The sequence below is a fragment of the Schistocerca americana genome, chromosome 6, assembly GCF_021461395.2.
Source record: "Schistocerca americana isolate TAMUIC-IGC-003095 chromosome 6, iqSchAmer2.1, whole genome shotgun sequence".
NCBI lineage: Eukaryota > Metazoa > Arthropoda > Insecta > Orthoptera > Acrididae > Schistocerca > Schistocerca americana.
This window is the reverse complement of record NC_060124.1, coordinates 361,244,351-361,265,180: the sequence shown is the minus strand read 5'-3', so window position 1 is coordinate 361,265,180 and position 20,830 is coordinate 361,244,351. Positions and strand designations below refer to the sequence as shown.

Sequence of the window (20,830 nt, the reverse complement as noted above, 5' to 3'; positions counted from 1 at the left end):
GCCTATTCCTTCTTCTGAACTTAATGATACCAGGAAGAGTATGGATGACCTGTGGGGAGAAATTAAGCTTATCCAAGACAAAGTAGGAAGAACTTCACCTAAGGTTGTGTTAACTAGTGAAGCGGTGACTGATTTGTAATGGGGAGCTAATTCAGGGTTATCTAGACAATTCCCTAAATTAAAGCAAGATGGAGATGTACATCTGACCCATTTCTTAAAAAGATTCAAGCAAACTTTGCCAAAAAATGGTAAGATTCCAAGAAGATTGAATTTGTGGTGGTGTACCTTCTAGCAGAAACCTCAGAATGGGGAATGATAAATATTGAGAATTTTTCCTCTTGGGGAGACTTCCAAAGAAATTTAAAGAGAAATACTGGTCTGCCAGTGCACAAGAAAAGTTAATATCAGATCTATGGGACCCAAAATATTATAATAATACTTGAGGTACTATAAGGAAATATTTCGATTGGCATTTTAAAAAAAGAAAAGAAAAGAAGGGGAAATACAATGTGAAGGATGTAAAGTTGTACATCCCCCAGGCACATTAACATTCTAAGTTAATGGGCAGTGTAACGACAGCCAGATCCTGAGTTGTTTTCAGTGTTTTTCCCAAATAGTTTCCTGCAACGAATTCCTTTCAAATCTAGAACTATTCTGTAATCTTATTCCTTAGAAAACTGGACATGACTATGAAACAGAGAACAACTTAAGAGAATCATAGAAGAAAAGTAATATCTAAACGAAATAAACTAAATAGAGTATTATATTAGTGGAAAATAAATTAAGACATGACTAGCTAAACAACTGTTATACTGTAGGGTATAGATTTTCTATTTTGAATAGAGTATTTTATACCTTTTATGAGATGTGATAGAGATGTCTGGGTTTGTTTAAATCTGGAAAGGGGTGGATATTGTAGCTAAAAGCATGATTTACAAGAACAGATAAATCATGATTAACACAAAACACACATCACATCTTTCAAACAAATCTCACAAACAAGTGTGCCTGATTTTTCATCATTTGCCATTTTCACAGGGTTGCTAGGATTTCCTTTGGGTACCTCAAAGGGTGAAGGTGGGACAAGACCGTTCTGTAAGAGACAATTTAACACCAAACCTACTCCAGTGTCTCACTCAAGCAACTGAGGGGTAGGGATCCTAGGGAAGGGGGTTGGGAAGGGTTTCCTGTCATTGGGGCTATCTTCTTTCTCTTCTTCAGTCCTGGCATCCATATCTATTTCTTCCTTTCTTACTTCTCATTTTAGGACCAGTATATTTTTTCCCTCTTCCCATATTCACAAACTTCTATCGCTGAAGTCCTTCCTTATTTCGGTGGTTACTAAAAACTTAAATCTTATCTTTAGATAAGAAGGGCGAAGAATCCGACTACACGAACACACATCCACATATACACAAATATACACTTTTACACAAACATTAAATCACATAAGAGGAAGCCAGTCATGATGTGAGAACCGCCAGGTGTTGTAGGGAAAATGTGTGTACATATGGAAATATGCGCACATATATAAGAAGCTATGATGGTTCTACATGTCCGCCCCCGGAAGCTGAGTGTTCAGCGCGACAGAATGTCAATCCTAAGGGCCCAGGTTCGATTCCCGGCTGGGTCGGAGATTTTCTCCGCTCGGGGACTGGGTGTTGTGTTGTCCTAATCATCATCACTTCATCCCGATTGCCGAAGTGGCGTCAAATCGAAAGACTTGCACCTGGCAAACGGTCTACCTGACGGGCGGCCCTAGTCACATGACATTAATTATGGTTCTGCATCGAATATACATAAGAAGAGGTGCACATACATAACAACCAACTATAAAGCAGTAATGAGTAATGAATAAATAAGAGAGAGGCGTGAACAAAGAAAGAAAATGAAAGTAGTAGTAGAATTAGTCATGTAGATCATTAAGAAACGTCAGCGTAATGAATACTCTGATGAATTGAAGGATAGTGGGAAGTAAATAGTATATGTAGACATAGTATCTATTGAAAATATAGAAGTTGGCAAGTAGAGGTGGACTCTAGGGAGTAAATGATATATTAAAGAATGAATGCGAAGTTTAAGTTAGATTTATATCTTTACCAGATGATACTTAATTATTGTATACATAGAAATGTACACTAGAGTACTGAACCATGAGGCATACTCAGAAAGGATAAGGGAGCGTACCTGGCATTCACTAAGTATAAAGGGCAGGTGTACCTAAGTGGAGATACGACGGTCTGTGGCCTAAGAAACCATGGCAGAGATATGTTTAGTGGGTGCTTCAAAGCCAGCAATATGGTACGGCAAGGGTGATAGGGTTTGTGGATCTTAGGAAGAACTAAAGGTAAAAGGTGGGAACGCATCGTTTGGGTGGGGTAAAAAGTTCTATCGATGAGATATTAATCTTTGTGAGGGGCCTGAGGTTTCTATTTGTCAATTTGCACCATACGGATGGGATCTTGATGGCACATGCTGTATACAGAAGTGTCAGAAATATGGTGTAGACCCTTGCTTGCCTTCACAATCAGTCTTAGTAGTGCTGATGCCTCCACAAAACAACTTAGGAGTACATATCTTGTCACTCAATACTGTCCTGGTCTTGAATGTATTAATCAGCTACCTTGACGAGGCTATGACTTTCTAAAATTGTGTCCTGAAATGATGTCCATTTTGTCTGAGATTTTTCCCACCACAATTCTCCCCACTCTGCAGGTCAAAACAGGTGTTACATGTACTGGTTCTTGCTACCCACCTTGCCTAAATTTAAGTTAATTTATGTAAGCTCAGCATTTCTTTTCAATAAGTACATCCTTTCTTTGCTCCCTTTATTTCTACATCTTTTATTTTCTGATCTGTCTGTTTCTTTTCCCCGCCCCCTCACATGTCTACCAGGTATAATGCACTTAGCTTTCCACTCTTATTGACTGTTGCAAGATGATTTTTCAGTAATCTCTATCTTCCAACGTTAAGTTCTCTGGTTTTCAAATCTTGTCTGATGCAGGCACCAACAATCAGCATTACCCTCTTAAACTTTCCAGTAAGTCTCCCCTGACCCAGGGTTCTGGGTGATTTTCGCACAACTCTCCCCATTTCCTAAACCTTGCCAGTTCTTTCCCTTCATCCCTATTCCTTTTCCTTAAGTCCTCCTGCCAGAAGGTGGAGCCACTGGCTCCAAAAGCTTGAGCATTTTCATATCTTTTATAGGTGTTTTCTTTTGCTACAGCTTGGTGAATAGATTTTTTATCTATCCATACTACATTATATTTTCAAACACTGATTATTTTCAATTACACTTAGATTAACACAGACAAAGACCTGGCTTAGGGGGTGGAGGATGAATGAGAAAATTGGGTGTAAAATTTTCAAAGGAAGTATTGTGGCATTCTCTTGAAGTGATCTTTTTGGGAAATCACAGAGATTTACAGTGGCCTCATGGAGACTACAATCCGATTCCCCCTTACAATAGGTTTTAATGAATAAGCTGCCTCATTTGGTTCCCCTTGACTGATAACTGAATACACAGGCTTTTTTGAAAATCCCACATCTTCCCAATTATGTTTTTTTTTAAATTATACACTAGTAACATACAAAATAATATGGCATGTAACACTATTCTTAAAAAAAAAAAAAAAAACAAGTATCTGGCTAAATTAAGCACTGAAAGAGCTGTACACCAACAATCTGCAATTGTATCAAAATTATTTATGTGAAAGAATGTATTTCAAAGAATTTAGACCAGTTAAATATGACAAATGCAGTGTTACAGATTCAAAAGGTTGAAAATGCTTGCACTATTTTAACAATTGTTCAGAAACAACACTTAAATACACTGCAGAATACCAACCTTGCCCATTTCACCTCCTTTGTACAAGTCAAGGTCTGCTTCCAAAGCTTTTCTTGGAAATGAAGGAAGCTTCATGAGTTCCTCATGGAGGAACACAACTCTCTGTACAACCTTGACAAAGAGAAAGACAAAAACTTATGCAATCATCTAGTCAGAAATGAGAAATTATTAAAGAAAAACAAAACCATAAATGTGGACACAGTATATGCATGGATTAATGTAGGGAAGAAGCATACAGAATGAAGAAAAGGGTTTCTTAATGGATTACTATTTGCTTTTGAATTCTCTCCCCCATTCTAGATTAATTTATCACTATGTACTGAAGCTTAGACTTCAGTTCTATGTTACATCACTTATGCATCAATCCTTCACATCCAGTGAAACACTGGTACTTCACATTAACATTCATCTGTCCACGTACAATAAAATTTTTGTCTGTAGTTCATGTTTGCCAGCATCACATTTAAGTAAATCATTTGTTCACATAAGACATAACATGATATTGAAGTGTTCACACTAAACCTTTTTCGATGACTGCAAACTTTTATTACAAGAACATGGAAACTGTGGTAGGAACAAAACATCTATGACATCATTCAAAAATACTAAAGATATTATATATTCCATGGTCATTTTCCAGCAGATCCCTCATGATTTACAGACATGGTTAGTGGACACATCCCACCACGTCACAGGAACAAAGATCTATGACATCATTCAAAAAAACTAACATAATCTTAAATGAAGACACAACATGACTTTGAATAAACGAAGGTATACACTTACTAGGCAATTTTCAGTTTTTATAAATCATCCAAAGACTGAGCAACTGCTTATTTAAAGGAGAGAACAACAAGTGAGGAATAATAATAGCCCTTAGATTTTAGAGAGCATCACACAGAATAAAATACACAAAAAAGACATACACGGTCAGAAACAAATTAAGAGTTTACTTAGTTTCACCTCATAAAGCTTAAAACAATATCTAAAAACTAGACATGAAAAAGGTTATTTCTCAAACAAGAATTATTAAGAGCTCTGTGCACCCACAAACCCAGAAACATATACATCCAGAATATGTACTTTTTCTTACTATAAAAATGATACTGCTGCTGTCACTCTCTTTTATATGTGCCAGGTATCTTTGGACACATACTTTTGCTGCAGAAGTGATGCTGCCAAAGAGTGCAAATGTGAGAGGATTCAAACAGTCCTTGTATTATAGCAGGCAATCAGGTCCTTTGATTCATACTGCAGAACATGTGTGATGTGTGGCCACTATGTACTGGGTGTCTCCCCCCCAATCAAAAACAGATGGTTCTTCTAGGCCTGTTCATGCACTTAGTCAGTTTGTTGACTGTCATTCTTATACAAAACACTGTACAGTGAACTCACTGAGGTTGGTAAGCACCATGTGTGGTTTCATGTCATAGGATTACAAGTGGTGTGACTAGAGTGTGGTAATGAGCAAATGCATGGGACATTTTTAGAATGGGAAGAAATGCAACAGCCTGAACCTTGGATAGGGATGACGGTCTGGAAGTATCACACAAGTTGATAAAGACGTTAGAGAATGTGAGGGTAGAAGCCTTTGGCATCAATTTTATAAGTGTAGCAGACCAACTGTTGTCTAATATCCTGACTTGAAAAGTTAGTATGGATCATTTGGAAATTTTTGAATCTCCCAAGCAGAGTGATGTGGATGTGTATAGTGCCTGGCAACTGTCCAAGTATAATGAACGGTAAGTGGTGGTACGTGTCTACTCACCATGTCTGTAAATCATGAGGGATCAGCTGGAAAATTACCATGGAATATATAGTATCTTTAGTGTTTTCGGATGATGCCATAGACCTCTGTTCATAACATGTTTTCCATGTTCTTGTAATAAAACTTTGCAGTCATTGAAAAAGGTTTAGTGGGAACCCCTCTGTATCATGTTATGCCTTATGTGAACAAATCGTTTGCTTAAATACAATGCTGGCAAACACTGAATAAAGACAAAATTCTTATTATATGCAGCTAGATGAATGTTAATGTGAAGTACCAGCAGGCAAACACTGAATAATGACAAAATTTTTATTATATACAGATAGATGAATTCTAATGTGAAGTACCAGTGTTTCACTGAATGTGAAGGATTGATGCATAAGTGATATAACATAGAACTGAAGCCTAAGGTTCAGTGCATAGTCATAAATTAATCTAGAATGGAGAGAGAGAATTCAAAAGCAAATACTATTCTATTAAGATAATTTATTCAACAGTGTTGATCCCTGGCAAGAGGTCAGGAAGGTGCCAGAAGGCTACGATGTGTGGAGGATAACAAAGTGAGAGAGAGGATTTCATTTCAGGTTTTCACCTGAGAAAGTCTTAGCCTTGGCAACACTGAAAGTATTGTGTTAACAATTATGAGAAGAAAAATATTAGCTGCTAATGACTCACTATGTGCATCATGAAGGAAACAGAAACTAAGTGTCCAGGAGGTGTAGAGATCAGCCTTTTATGAGATGTATGTATCACATTTCACAAAATATACATTGTCTACATTCAAGAAATTTCCAGGGTCCCTTTCATATACATTTCTTATTCAAATCCTGATTCCTTACTGAGCAATGGGATAAGTTTGCTTACCTCATCTACAAAGTTTTGGGCCAATTCTACAATTTGCTGTGCACAGTCAAGTTGATGGTTTGATCAAAATTTCGTTATCTTAAGTTCTGCAACCACTCACTGCTTCCCTTGACACCACTTCAATCTGTGTCGTATGCAATTTGATGTGCATAATGTAGCAGGTCACTATCATGTGACAACCTGTAAATTGTATTGAACATCCTTGAAACACGAAAACACCAGTTTTTGTAACAAGTGTGCCTTGTCCTCCCTTGAACAACCACAGTTTTTCTTAAGCACTACGTAGTCATATTCCTGTGAACTTATTTGAAATCTGTTCATAATTGTTTCTTTACAATGCTGTGGATGATCTTCCATGTGCATAATTATGTTTAGTACCTGCTGCTTGGACTATGATTGTCCTTTACTACATTTCATTGGAGACAGGATTTGTGGCTCCTTGTCCAACAAGGATGATGAACTACATGGCCTGACATCTCTTTCAGTATCACTTTCAGCTGTTAAGCATGTATCATCATCATTGTACTCCTAATGTACATTGTCCGCTCAGTTGAGCTTATACCACACCACATATATCACTGACTCATCTTGCAGAAATTCTAATATTTCATCTGCCACTTCTTTCTCACTCTGTGAAATTTCTTGGTTTCCTTTCTGATGAATGTCAACTATGGCAATTGTTGTAGTAGATATAATGGGAATGTTTGCTTTGTTTATCATTCCCATTGCTCTGCTTTATATCAATACCAGTAGCACTGTTGAGTTACTCGTTAACTGAGCAGTTCAACTATGCTCTGTAGCCTCTTGCTGTGCTCATTACTGGATACCTTCAGTCCTGCCACTGCTGCCATTGTAGCCAATATTGTGGTTGCATAGTAGACACTATGTGGGGTGTCAAATTCGAATGCCATAAACATCATCGACCTTTTGTGACCTCAGACTCGAGGGATTCCTTGTAAGATTTTTGGAAGTGGAAGCTATATTAGTTGAGAGAGTATGAGAAAGATACTGCCAAAAAGATCTGTCAGGAATTGGCTGTGCAATTTGGCTATAAAGGAAGGAAATAAACCTCAATTTTATAAGTCACATAAAGACAAGGAAAATATTAATACCATATTATTACACTGTTTGTGGTAAGGATCCATAAATTATCTAACCTGTCAAGAAAGTATTGCCCAGCTGATACCAGGAACAGAAAACTTATTGAAATTACATGTATGACTGTGAGTCAAATGAGAAACTTAAAAGTTCCATATTATTTCAAAAAGTTGTGGGATGGAGTTGGTAGGTGGCATTAGTGTCCTTGAGATTCAGAAAGTGACTAACAGGTAGCAGAGAGATGCTACAATGCAGGAGAAGGCAGCAGTGTCTGCAACAAGTTGGCCTTCCTGCTGTCAACATGCACTGCAATTGAGCAGTATGTGTGATACATTTTTTGTATAGTGAAGGTCTCAAACCAATCAAAAGTCATCGCTGAATGACAGTGTAGTATGGTGAATTGTGTTTGTCAATGCAGTAGGTGTATGAGTGGTGTAGGAAGCTTAAAAATGGTGTAACTTCTGTGGAGGATGCCCCATGACCAGGGCATGCTCACCGTGTAGTGATGGACGAGAAAATATCTTTAGAGGAGGAGCTTGTAAAGGAGAAGAGACATGTAACTCTGAATGAAATAGTCACAATTTTGAAGATTAGTACTGGTTCAGCACAGAATATTCTTCACAATGTACTGCACTTCTATAAGATGTCTGCAAGAAAGGTGCCACATCAGTTGACTGATGAATTGAAAGACCATCGCACTGATGGTTGTGAAGAACTTTTGCATCATTTTCACTTCAAAAGTGATGCATTTCTGGGAAAAATTGTTACAGGTAATGAGACTTTGATTCACTATCACCAACCAGAAATGATAAGGACATGCAAGTAATAGTGCCACAGCTCAATGCCAAAACAAAAAAAATCTGCGCTCAACGATCTGCTTGAAAAGTCAATGCTCATTCTCCTCTGGCAAATAAATGGAGTAATCCTGGAGCATTACATGGATAGGGCAATTATGGTAACCAATACTTCTTGTCATGACATGCTGAAAAATCAACTTCACCCTGTAATCAGGAATAAATTATGAGGACTTATGATTTCAGGAGTATTGCTACAGCATGACAACACTCAACCGAATACAGCCCAAAGACAGTTGCAACTATTCATAAAATTAAACCTGAATGTCTGGTGCATCCTCCTTATTCACCAGATATTGCTCTTTGTAACTTTCATCTGTTCAGTGCCCTCGAAGAAACAATGGGAGGCAGGGATTTCAGAAGTGACGAAGAGGTGAAAACCCCGCTGCACAACTGGCCACACACACAACTAAAAGAATTCTTTCATTGTGGTATCTATGCACTTCCAAAGTGCTGGAATACATGTATTCAATGCCAGGGAGACTATGTAAAAATGGCATGTTTTTTATTCATTTTGTTACAATTAAAAACAATTTTGTTACAATCAAAAACAATAAAAATTATAGTACTTTCAATTGAATCACACTTGTCTAAGTGACATAAAAATCATCTGATTTTGATTAATTACTAACAAGCAGACTTTTACATTCACTACTACAGTCATATTTACACAATGGTACAGAAAAGCGTTCAGCAGCTCGACAACTGACACAAAATGATAGCATCTTAGACAATTCGGCAACACTTCGATCTCATGTCTTTAAAAGGCACAGAGATAAATGTTATTTTGCACAAATAATTACCTGTTTGACTGAAATAACTGTAAAACAGATGTCTTAATTAGAAAATCAGAAATATAGTAGACCACTAATTCTCTGCATAGTTTATCAGTAAACTCTTCCGGGCTAAGTTGCCGTGGTCGATCTGTAGAACTTCTTCTCCCTGACGTTTCGTTCTCAACTACGGAGAACATCTTCCGAGGTGAGTCGACGACTGGCTGCTAGGAGCTGGGGCCGCTGCTTATACAGAGATCGTAGGGGGCGCCACCACACGTCACATGGCATCGATGTGCAGCTATCTCTGGCTATCGTCTGTTCTCTCGATTGCAGGCAATCGATTGTCACGTGATTGATGCAACGTCGACTGCCATATCTTATCCAATTTTAATCCTTCTTCTTTACGATTAAAATTGTATTGATGTTTGTGGATTTCAATTGCCTCTCTATACATACGTGTATAATAGTGCGACGTCCTCGCTAGCACGCTTGTTTCACCAAATTTTATGTCGTGATCTCCATCCTTAAAAACATGTTCCGCTACTGCCGATTTGTTGATATGTCCCCAGCGACAGTTTCTTTTGTGCTCCGTCAACCGTGTATTGATGCTTCTTTTTGTAGTTCCTATGTAAACACTGCCGCAACTACACGGAATTTTATATACCCCTGGGGTGGCTAGGGGGTGACGAGCATCTTTTGTTGATCTTAGGCATTCACTAATTTTCTTAGTAGGTCTAAAAATGGTCTCTACCTGAAACTTGGCTAGTACTTTTCCAATGCGATCCGTGATATTATGGATGAACGGAAGAAATACTTTTCCAGCTGATGGTTGTTGCTGCCTTCTATTTTTAGGCATTTTTCTATTTGGGTGAAGTGCTCGATTAATCTCATTTTTTGTATAACCATTTTTCGCAAAGGCCATTCGTAAATGATTTAGTTCTTCTCAACTAGGGTACGACGACTGGAGAACCTATGCAAGAAGAAAGGTCAACAACTTTGCTCACTCACTTTTCTGCTACGCTGTCGTGATACCGGTATAGTTCCCAAGTTTTTAAAAGTGAGAAGAATGTTTCATTCGCCACAAGCTAACCGTATTTATTCTCGTATGGAACTGGCATTACTACGTGAGCGGATACATCAGACACGACGAGGACTGGCGGTATGTGATCGCCAACTGCTCAATCTTCATTTACTTATTAGCAATACTATGCAGTTTTGTCATTGGAACAAAGTGGGCAGTTTAACATTTAGATCTATGGAGATTAGTGCAGAAGTGTCTTCCAATAGGCAGAAGGACAAGTTTGATCGTCTACAAGAGGGTCGACAGGAAACACCGATTCGAAACAATTCCCAAACGGTTATTAATTTATCGGAAAAAGAATTGTCTAAGGAAGATCTTTCTGTTCTGTCTAAAGGAGGGAATTTTGCAATAACTCCACCCAAGATTCCTGTGGAGGACATTATTGCTAATATAGAGGCAGGAATTCGTCAGTTACCATCATATTCTGCTGATGAAATTAGAATGGAAACCTCCAGGATATTACGCTAAGCTAAGCCACCCAGCAGCAATCTGTCTCAAGGGGAAGGGAAGGCATTGCGGAAGAACAATGCAGACAAGAATGTTATTATAGTTGCCGCTGACAAGGGAAATGTTACTGTTTTAATGAATACTGAGGATTGTCACAAGAAGATCAGTGATCTCCTGGAACCCAGCACATACAAGAAGTTGAAAAAGGATCCCACAATGAATGTGCTGAATGCCACCAAGCGTCTGATAAAACAGTCTTCAATTCGTACATAAGTTAAAAAGTATCTTTGTGAAACGGAGGCTTATCCTCCGAGATTATATGGATTACCAAAGATACATAAACTTGATGTTCCTTTGAGACCAATAGTCAGCACAATTGGAGCTCTTACCCAAGAACTAGCCAGACACCTTGCCTCTTTGTTACAACCTCACATAGGCAAAACTGAGAGTCATATTAAAAACTCTCTACACTTCATTGAGAAATTGAGGGAAATTACTGTCGGTCCTAATGACATACTTGTCAGTTTTGATATAGTGTCTTTGTTCACGATGGTTCCAGTTGATGAAGCTCTCTCCCATATAGCCAATATGTTCCCTACTGATATAGTAGCCTTGTTCCAACACTGTCTATCCTCAACCTATTTTCAGTACAATGGTGAATTTTATGAACAGATCGATGGGGTAGCCATGGGAAGCCCCCTAAGTCCCACAATTGCGAATTTATTCATGGAATATTTTGAACATCAAGCATTGCAGTCGGCCAAAAAAAGCCCCTCGAAGTGGTATCGGTATGTGGATGATACCTTTGTAATATGGAATCATGAGGAAGAAGACTTGAATGATTTTCTGGTACACTTAAATAGCATCAACCCAAAGATTAAATTTACCATGGAGAAGGAGAAGAATGGACAGCTTAACTTCTTGGATGTATCAGTTATCAAACGGGCGGATGGGACCTTAGGCCATAAGGTCTACAGGAAAGGTACACATACCGATCGCTACCTCCATAAGAACTCAAACCACCACCCTAGGCAAAAGAGGGGGGTCATAAAAACACTAGTGGATAGGGCCAATAATATTTGTGAACCAGGCTACGTACAAGAAGAACTAAATCATTTACGAATGGCCTTTGCGAAAAATGGTTATACAAAAAACGAGATTAATCGAGCACTTCACCCAAATAGAAAAATGCCTAAAAATAGGAGGCAGCAACAACCATCAGCTGGAAAAGTATTTCTTCCGTTCATCCATAATATCACGGATCGCATTGGAAAAGTACTAGCCAAGTTTCAGGTAGAGACCATTTTTAGACCTACTAAGAAAATTAGTGAATGCCTAAGATCAACAAAAGATGCTCGTCACCCCCTAGCCACCCCAGGGGTATATAAAATTCCGTGTAGTTGCGGCAGGGTTTACATAGGAACTACAAAAAGAAGCATCAATACACGGTTGACGGAGCACAAAAGAAACTGTCGCTTGGGACATATCGACAAATCGGCAGTAGCGGAACATGTTTTTAAGGATGGAGATCACGACATAAAATTTGGTGAAACAAGCGTGCTAGCAAGGACGTCGCACTATTATACATGTATGTATAGAGAGGCAATTGAAATCCACAAACATCAATACAATTTTAATCGTAAAGAAGAAGGATTAAAATTGGATAAGATATGGCGGTCGACGTTGCATCAATCACATGACAATCGATTGCCTGCAATCGAGGGAACAGACGATAGCCAGAGATAGCTGCACGTCGACGCCATGTGACGTGTGGTGGCGCCCCCTACGATCTCTATATAAGTGGCGGCCCCAGCTCCTAGCAGCCAGTCGTCGACTCACCTCGGAAGATGTTCTCCGTAGTTGAGAACGAAACGTCAGGGAGAAGAAGTTCTACAGATCGACCACGGCAACTTAGCCCGGAAGAGTTTACTGATAAAGACGCCGGACGTGAAAGCCTACATGGAATGATTCTCTGCATAGTTGTTTAAGGTGAGAGAACTTAAGATCACCCATTGTGTTAGTTTGTTCTTATTAGCACATTTGGCATGGCCCTGTGTCAATAAAAAATCAACCCTCATGACTCTTTGTTTGCCAGTTTGCAGGATCAAAAATCAACATTCACTAGTCTTTGTTCAATACCGATCATTTACAATGACACAGACTTCGTCATATCTGCATAATAATAGTACAGGCAAGACAAACATTACAGTTAATATGCCAAATACCAAATATAATGTGATACAGCTAGGGACAATGACAAAGCAAATTGAAACACAAAAAAGGCACAAAACTGCAAAAGTTTGGAGGCAGATGCATCTTATTCTGGTAAAAGGAAAAGGACTGAAAGAAAAGAGGTGTTGGCCCTGGCTTGTAAAACTCAAAAGAATAAACAAAACACCAAACCTACAGTCAACTATGTAGTTCACTGACACAAACAATGGAAAGTCCACGATGAAATAACGACAGTATATGGAAGTGCACCAACTATCGAGGAATCACACTGCTATCACAGTGCCTTTAGTTAATGGAACATATCCCAGAAAAGAGACTGAGGAGAAACCTAAAACTTCAATTTGAGGAACAATAGCATGGATTCAGAAGTAACTGGGGAATGACAGACCTCATTTTTTCCCTCGATTAGTTAATCAAGAAGCACTGGGAAAAAAAGAAAACCTCTGATAATAGTGTTACTGGATTTTGGGAGGGGGGAGGGGAGGGGGGGGAGACACATTAGACTGTGTACCAAGGTGTAAAATATGGGAATGCTTTAGAAAACATAACATTCCTGATTCATTAATTAACACAGTTCTGATACTGTATGGAGGTTGTGAAAGCTGTGTACAAGTAGGAAGTTGAAGATCAAAATGATTTCAAGAAAAAGAGTTGTTTAGCAAGGCAGTTCACTTTCCCTACTACTCTTCACTACACTTATGGATACAAATCCTGACTGAAATCAAGAAGTAGAAAATGAAAATCTCAATGCTTTTTCTTTTGTTGATGACATTGTCTTTTCGGGAGATATAGAAATGGAGTTTCAGAGAAGGCTGGATTACTGGGATAAAAAATTGAAAAATTCAAGTTGACCTTGAGTAAGAGCGAGAGAGTGGGAATGATGATGAGTAAGACACCCACACCGTGTAATATCATACTGGAAGTTGGGAAGGTTGAATGTGCAAAAAGTTTCTGTTATCTGGGTAGTGTCATATCATGAAAGTGCCAAACTAGAAGCTTTAAACAGAGAAGCAAAAGGAGCCATGATGTTTTTATCATAAAGGATCTTTCATCTAGAATGATGTGCATCTTTATATAGAGCTGTATTTTATGTTATGATTACATACTACTATAAGTTACAGGATTAATACATGGTTATTATACACTAGGGGGAGTGATTGTAACGGAGTTCATCTGTGAAAATAAGATTATAGTTCACCTTGATTTAGTAGTGCCGAAGAGTATAATCGGAGTTTGATGATGAAAGAATGATGTCGATGTGTTCTACTCCATGAGTATTGCATGATAACAATGATTATGTATTTGGGTTTCAAACTATTTGATCAGTAGACATCGATACAGTTGTAAATACTACTTTTGGTTTCCTTCGACATACAGTATAGAGCAGTACTGACTTCTGCATGTACAGGAAATAATCACTCACTTTGAAGCTAATAGTATTTTGTATTTTGTCAGTAGTGCAGATAAACAGTATCATAAATATTTACATATGTTGTGTTGTAAGTAGGACCAATTTTATTCCTTTGGTTACATGATGCGTTATTGCGAGAGACATTGGCCTGTTAACGATTACCGGGTGCCAGTCATCCGTACAGATTCTCATGGTTTTCCATACAGTGGTTGATGATTGGCCTCTAGATTATGTGAATTCATGTGCTTGGATTGACACCCCTATATATGGAGATTTGTCCGTCAGTATTGATTATATGTGTTTGTGCTCGGTTATACCTATTATGGAGTTGACTATGTGGTCAATTCAATAGAGAATTCGCTTTCCCTTGTCAGACTCCATACTGGACGCATTATCATCTTTCACTGTTACAAGTCAGTTTCATCTTAATTACTTAAGAAACCTTGTGTTCAGAATAATTTTACTTCCCACTCCCAATGCTTGTTCTTGTAATCAGTGGACAGCTTATATTTCAATTATTAATCTTATACAAGAACTGATGTATATGGATAAGCGAAAAGAATGAGTACCCATGGTGTAATTGTGATAATTGGTTGTTAGACTTTCTGCTGTCCTAATTAGTGGTGATTAAGCATGTCACTGAGTGTAGTTAACCTAATCAACCTTTGACTAGATCACATTTACAATACAAATGTTATTCACTGTATACTTTACTGTATGCCTTTGTTCTGTTGTTTATTAGAGAAACAGCATATATTTTACAGGTGTGACGAATTGTTTCAGCTGTCAATTCCTAGTTACTTCTTTTGGAGTATCGCTATGAGCTTTATCGTTTTACTGACCATGTAAGCATACTAGAATTACACTACTTGTGACCAAGGATACTGCTGTTGATGAGACAAAATGTTGAAAAAAGGTTTTTCAGTGGCATTAACTTACATTTTTATTTGAATGAGTAGGTTTTAGATTGATTAGCATGTATTTTACACCACAGACTACCTTTCATTAACTAGGTTCCATACTCATTTTCCGCTTTCTTATTATTTATTTTGCGACATTATGATTGATGTGGTTTCAGTAACTTGCTTCACTGTCAATTAAGTATGATGCAGTGTTATGCAAACATAACTCTATTTCTACCTTTCCTGCCCTTTACTATTCTTTAATAATGGATCTTACCCTATATATGTCTGATTAGCAATGCATATTCTTTTTAGCACTGTTTATTATCCATAAGCATAATGGCTTGTCACCTAGGTTTTTTATATATACTCCCATTTCATTTAATGCTTGACATTGATCTGTAATAAAACAATCATGTACATATAATTTCATTTGTACTTATTGGTACCACATAAATTGTTAATTCCCAGAATGATTGCATTTAATGAATATGGCCAAAATGTAATTAAATTTACTGAATTCATCCATTATGTAATACGACTATAATATATTTGTTTACATAATAACTCATAGAGTACTGATGTCACATTAGTTGTTGTATGTATGGTATATTTTATAGGGCCTGAAGATGACGTTGTTACAACATTGAAACTAGTTCCAAAATAAAATCGACACCTTAAATACAGCTGGAGGAATTTCTTCATTTTTAATATTATTTTATGGCAGCCGACGTCGCACTGTCCTCCATTTCAACTATGGATGTATGATGAATTTTCTTAGGTCAGCTCTACAACAGAACAGGAGAGATTTACAGGTGACCTTGACTGTGTACGAAAGAATGAGCACTGCAAGACTGAAGTGGTTAGGTCATGTGAAGTGAATGTACTTGACTTGATTTCCATATCTGTATTTGGAGATGGAGGTACCAGTAATATGACCAAATGGGCAGCCTAGGATGGTATAGGAGGACCAGGTCATTGAAGATTTCAACAGGGCAGGAGTAAAGTAGGATGCAGTGGAGAGAGGAAAGCTAAAACAGGACAGAGATCAACAGAGGTACATTGTTCACAAGGTTCACACCCAACATTCTGGAAGGAAGTCCTGATGATGATTATGAAAAGGATAGATTGCTGCTCACTATACAAAGGTGCCGCTGAGTTGCAGACAACCACAATGAGAAGACTGCTGTACAGTTTAGGTTTCAGCCAAAAGACTTTCTTCTAAAGCAGAAAACACACACACATTCACAGAAACACAGCTCACACACATGACCAGTGTCTCAGGCCACTTTGGCTGAACGAAGTTATAACTATGCCTGATCGGAGACGCAGTTGGTGGTGGGGTTAAAGAGGAGGCATGTGGTGGATAGAGAGGAATAGGAGGGGGGATGGGGGAAGGTGTAATGCTGTTTGTGGGAGCCTGCAGGATGTGGTGGGGAAAGGATATAGGCATGTGGAGGACTGGGACTAGTGAAGGTTAAGGCTGGAGGATTATGGCAATTATTGCAGGGAGAGTTCCCACCTGCACAATTCAGAAAAGCTGGTGTTGGCAGGAAGGATCCACATGATGCAGGCTGCAAAGCAGTCATTGAAGTGAAGCACTCTGTGTTGGACAGCACGTTCAGCAACTGGGTGGTCCAGCCATTTCTTGGCCACAGTTTGTCAGTGGTCATTCATATGGATAGACAGTTTGTTAGTCTTCATGACCCTGTAGAAAGCAGTATAGTGATTGCAGCTTAGTTTATAGACCACCTGACTGCTTTCACAGATAGCCTGCTTCTGATGGGATACAAGATGCCTATAGCTGTACTGGAGTAGGTGGTGGCAGGAGGATGTATGGGAGAGGTCTTCCTTCTCGATCTATTGCAGGAACATGAGCCATGAGGTTTGGGGTTGGGAGCATGGGTGAAGTAGTGATGGACACTGATAATATATGGGTTTGGTGGGCGATGGAATGCCACTGTCTGAGGCATCAGAAGGATAGTAGGCACGATATGCCTCACTTCAGGGCATGGTGACAGAAAGTCAAAATATTTGCAGAGAATCTGATTCTGTTGCTCCTGTCCTGGGTGGTACTGAGTCATTAAGGGGTTGCTCCTTTGTGGCCAGAAAGTGGGTATGTGGGAGGTGGTGTGACTGGAGAAACAAGGCACAAGTTATCAGTTTCTGTACAAGACTGGGAGGGAAACTTTAATCTGTGTAGATGAGATCACCACAGGTAGTTAGGATGTATGTAAGGAACGTCTTGGTATGGAATGGGTGGCAGCAGTCAAAGTAGAGGTATTCCTGGTGTTAGTACATTTGATATGGATGGAGATACTGATGTAGCCATCTGTGAGGTGGAGGTCAACAAAAGGAAGATGCCTTTTTGGGTTGAGGAGGATCAGGTGTAGTGAATGGTGGAGAAGGTGTTGGGGTTCTGGAGGAATGTGGATAGGGTGTCGCACCCTCATTCCACACCACGAAGATGTCAGCAGTCAGTCTCAACCATATCAGAAGTTTGGGATTCTGGGTGGTTAGGAAGGATTCCTCTAGATAGTCCATGAATAGGATGGCATAGGATGTTGCCACGTGGGTGCCCACTGCTGTATCACAGAATATTTTGCTGGTGATGCCTCCAAAGAAGAAGCAATTGTGGGTGATGATATAGTTGAGCATGGCGAACAGAAAGGAGATTGCAGGTTTTGAGTGAGTTTGGCATTGGAAATGGTACTGTTCAACTGCGACAAAGCCATAGGCATTGGGGATGTTAGTGTAGAGGGAGGTGGCATCAACAGTGATGAGCAAGGTGTTGTGTGATAAAGGTGTAGAGACCTAGTGGAGGAAATTGTTGGTTGATAGGCTAGATTATGTATAGGTGGAAGGTGTTTGTCCATTAGAGCAGAGATTCTCTCAGTGGAGGCTCAGTAACTGGCCACAATGGGGTGTCCTGGGAGGTTAGGGGTGGTTGGTTGGGTGGAGAAGGGACCAATCTGTGCAGTCATCAGTCCCTCCGACCTTAGATTAATCCCACATTACAAGAGGGAACCACAATATCCATAAAATGATAAACTATTGACAGGGAAGGAAGGAAAAGGAGAGAAGAAGAGGTGAGGAAAAGGAAGTGCTTAACGACAGGGGCGCGAAGGAAGAAGCACAGGAGACAAGAGAGATGCTCAAGACATAACAGACTCCATAAGGAAAGGAGTGGGAAGGCAGAATGCCGGGGTGAACCACCAAGTTGAAGCCAAGAGGGAGGGGGGGGCAAGAGAGCCTGCAATTCCCTCGTCTCACCGATAAGGTGGAAGATCACTCCCTCAAATAAAGCGATAAAAACCTCCAGCATGAATAAAACGTAAAACAAGATCTGCCACTAAGGCATTGTCAGCCAATACCAGGGATAGTGAGTCCGGAAAGCTAAAAGTCCATCGCAGGGTGGCTAAGTTGGGGCAGTCCAATAAGATGTGGGCCACAGTCAAACTCGATCCACAATGACAGAGAGGAGGGGGGTCCTCACAGTGGAGGAGATAACCGTGAGTCAACCAGAATGGCCGATGCGGAGCCGGCATAGGATGACAGAGGCCTTACGAGAGGCCCAGAAGGAGGACCACCACGGAGTTGTAGAGTCCTTAACTGCCCTGAGCTTATTCGGTGAAGAAAGAGTGTGCCATTTTGCATCCCAAAGGCCCAAAACCTGATGGTGTAATGCCAAGCGAAGGTCTATTTCCGGAATGCCAAGAGCAAGAGATGGCCTGGTAGTAGCTAACTTAGCCAGTTGATTGGTAAGTTCATTGCCAGGAATCCCAACATGGCCTGAGGTCCAAATGAAAACCACTGAGCATCCACATTGAGCTAGGAGAGAAAGGAAGTCCTGGATAGCGATGACCAATGGGCAGTGAGAGAAACACTGGCCAATAGCGTGCAAACCGCTCCATCAGTCACTACGGATAGTTAAGGATAGTCCTGAGCAGGAGTGGATATGGTCCAGTGCGCACAAAATGGCTATCAATTCTGCAGTAAAAACACTACAGCCATCGGGCAAGGAATAAAGTTCTGTGCATTGTGCATAGGTGTAAGCTAAACCAGTGCAACCAGCAACCATGGAGCCATCAGTATAAATCACTTCTGAACCTTGGAATGAACTGAGGAGACAGTAGAACTGGTGGTGAAGAGCCATCGGAGGGACGGAATCCTTCAAATCGATTGAGAGATCAAGACAGCTGTGGCCGTGAGACTCACCAAGGAGGGGTACGCGCGTGAGTGGAGGAAAGAGGCGGTAAAGGGAAATGCTGGAGCTCAGAAAAGAACGACTGAATGCGGACAGCCATGGTAAGCCCACATCATGGCCGCCACTGCAACAGGGTTACCTCTGTGTCTGGATAAAGGAGACCATAATTAGGGTGCCTTGGGGTGCAGCAAAGGCAGAGAGCATAAGATATCAGCTGTTGTTAGCACAAAACTTGCAGTGGTGGAATCCCTGCCTCTGCAAGAAGGCTAAGTACGGGGCTAGTCTGTATGGCGATGGCAGAAACGCATGACACATGTCTTGGCCGCTGAAAACTGAAAGCCATGGGAGAGAGCCCGTGAGTGCGCCTGGCAGATTGCTCCCTGTAGACAGCGTTCTGCATCGCTGATTATGGGGAAGCAAGGTAGATACAAAAATTGTCAGCATACAAAGAGGGGAACACTGTCGGCCTAACAGCTGTCACCAGACCATTAATAGCTATGAGAACGAGAGGGACGCTCAGCACAGAACCCTGTTGAACCCCGTTTTCTTGCCAATGGGGAGTGCTATAGGAGCAGCCAACTTGGACCTGAAAAGGGGAACAAGAAAGGAAGTTATGGATAAAAATGGGCAGAGTGCCACGAAGGCCCCATTTGTGAAGGGTGGTGAGGATGTGGTGGCACAAGGAGGTGTGGAGGAGGAGGAGATTAGTGTTTAACGTCCCGTCGACAACGAGGTCATTAGAGACGGAGCGCAAGCTCGGGTGAGGGAAGGACGGGGAAGGAAATCGGCCGTGCCCTTTCAAAGGAACCATCCCGGCATTTGCCTGAAGCGATTTAGGGAAATCATGGAAAACCTAAATCAGGATGACCGGAGACGAGATTGAACCGTCGTCCTCCCGAATGCGAGTCCAGTGTGCTAACCACTGCGCCACCTCGCTCGGTAAGGAGGTGTCATAGGCTTTATGCAGATCAAAGAAGACTGCAAGGAGGTGTTGCCAATGGGCAAAAGCCGACCGGATAGCAGAGTCCAGGTCCACCAAGTTATCCACTGTAGAGTGGCCACAGCGAAAGCCACTTTGAGCCGATGACAAAAGGTTGCAGGATTCAAGGATCCAAAACAGCCGCCAACTCACCATGCGTTCAAGCAGCTTGCAGAGGGTGTTAGTAAGGCTAATTGGACGATAGCTATCCTAGCTAAAGAGGCACCTTCAACACCGGAACAACAATGCTTTCCTGCCACTGGGTAGAAAAAACTCCCTCACTCCACAGATGGTTGAAGAGGGTCAGTATACAATGGTGGCCAGACACCGATAAGTATTGGAGCATTTGGTTATGTATCCAATC

At 40.4% G+C, this 20,830-nt stretch overlaps 1 protein-coding gene across 1 annotated transcript in view; it reads right to left on the bottom strand.

Annotated features, from left to right (window-relative positions):
* Window positions 1–20,830, bottom strand: part of LOC124619340 (protein unc-80 homolog) — a 905,779-nt gene that overhangs the window by 306,748 nt on the left and 578,201 nt on the right. Inside the window, exon 44 of the mRNA XM_047145658.1 lies at window positions 3,848–3,958. Coding sequence (XP_047001614.1) covers window positions 3,848–3,958 — 111 coding nt within the window. The remainder of the gene's footprint in view (window positions 1–3,847; window positions 3,959–20,830) is intronic.